This window comes from Phaseolus vulgaris, chromosome 11 (assembly GCF_000499845.2).
Source record: "Phaseolus vulgaris cultivar G19833 chromosome 11, P. vulgaris v2.0, whole genome shotgun sequence".
Classification (NCBI taxonomy): Eukaryota; Viridiplantae; Streptophyta; class Magnoliopsida; order Fabales; family Fabaceae; genus Phaseolus; species Phaseolus vulgaris.
Genome location: NC_023749.2, coordinates 5,405,607 through 5,406,948, shown reverse-complemented (window position 1 = coordinate 5,406,948; position 1,342 = coordinate 5,405,607). Strand labels below are relative to the sequence as shown.

The window sequence follows — 1,342 nt, the reverse complement described above, 5'->3', positions numbered from 1 at the left end:
ACCAAAACCAACCGGCCAAGAAAGCAACTTTGAGATGAATCGACAGTAATTTCGCCACAACTCCAACAATGTTTCCAAGAACCATGATTCCCAATACATTAAAAAGGGTATTGATTTATTAGAGTTAGAGTTGCTGAAGAAGTTCATGGTAGCGTTTGCATGAAAAGCAGGTAAAAATGACTTAGTTATCAAAAAAACATTTGCAAATGAGTCGCACTAGCCTGAGTGGGAAAAGCTAACAAACCATTTGGGTACGTAGAACATCCATTTCCAAACATGATATATATATATAATATTTACATTGGTTTAACTTAACAGAGCAGGGTATCGCACACACATCTTACAAAACAGAGCTGGATCGGACATAGACTCACACGACATGGTTAAAGACAACAAGAACGACAGCGTTTTTATGTCTTTGTTTGGACTTTAGAGTGAACAAATTGAAGAGACAGAGTTTGCTCACTGAGGTTATTGTCTGGTGAAGGGTTCAGTCGGTGCCGTCAATTTGAACGACCCTGAGATTCCTACTAGGAGGTGGAGGAAGGGGTTGGTGAACCTTGGGAACAGTGACAACAAGAACCTCGTGACGCATGTTGGCTTTGAGTTGTTCGAGGTTAGCGTTGTCGGGGATCTTGAACCTGGTCATGAAGTTCCCACTCTCCACGCTCACTTGGAGCACCCTCTCGTCTTGGAGCTCCACCAGCACGTCTTCGTTGGTGAAGCCGGGAAGCGCCACCTTCCACACGTGAGCTCTGGACGTCTCCCTCCAGTCCACACGGGTGTTCACCGACGACCCGGATCCGAATTCGAAACCGGGGAAGAAATTGGAGATGGAAGGAGGGAGAGGAAAATCGAGGAACGGATCCCACATAGCGAAGAGATTGGAGGCGTTGCCCTCCTCCTGGTTCATTGGAACGATTGACATCTTTCGACACTCTCTCTGCTCAAACCACAACAATCTAGAACCTGCTTCTAATTAACGCCTTTAACCTTTCTCAACCTTCTCCAACCTCAAACACAACAAATTCTTTCTCCTTTTTTTAATCAAACAGATAACTATAATGTTCTTGGGCCGGGCTACGTAAAACAATTGGGCCAACCAAATGTGTTTCTAATTTTCGGTTCAATTTTATTTTGATTATTCTATTTTTCATATCATTTTACAGTGAAAAATCACTGCTAAATATTAAATTTAAATAAATACGAGCCTAATTCTACATATTTAAAAGGAATAAAAAAGTTTATTTATTTATTTTCTGGATAAAGAAAATGTGAAAGGGGAAAAAAAATTGCCGACATATTATTGGGTTGAAGACATTTGCGACCAGCACTTGTTTTG

General features: G+C 41.4%; 1 protein-coding gene across 1 annotated transcript; it reads right to left on the bottom strand.

Annotated features, from left to right (window-relative positions):
* Positions 1 to 246: 246 nt before the first annotated feature.
* Positions 247 to 1,025, bottom strand: LOC137831667 (18.5 kDa class I heat shock protein-like). The gene has a single exon (XM_068639438.1). It carries the CDS (start codon positions 926 to 928, stop codon positions 491 to 493), a length of 438 nt encoding a protein of 145 aa, XP_068495539.1. The 5' UTR covers positions 929 to 1,025; the 3' UTR covers positions 247 to 490.
* Positions 1,026 to 1,342: the final 317 nt, after the last annotated feature.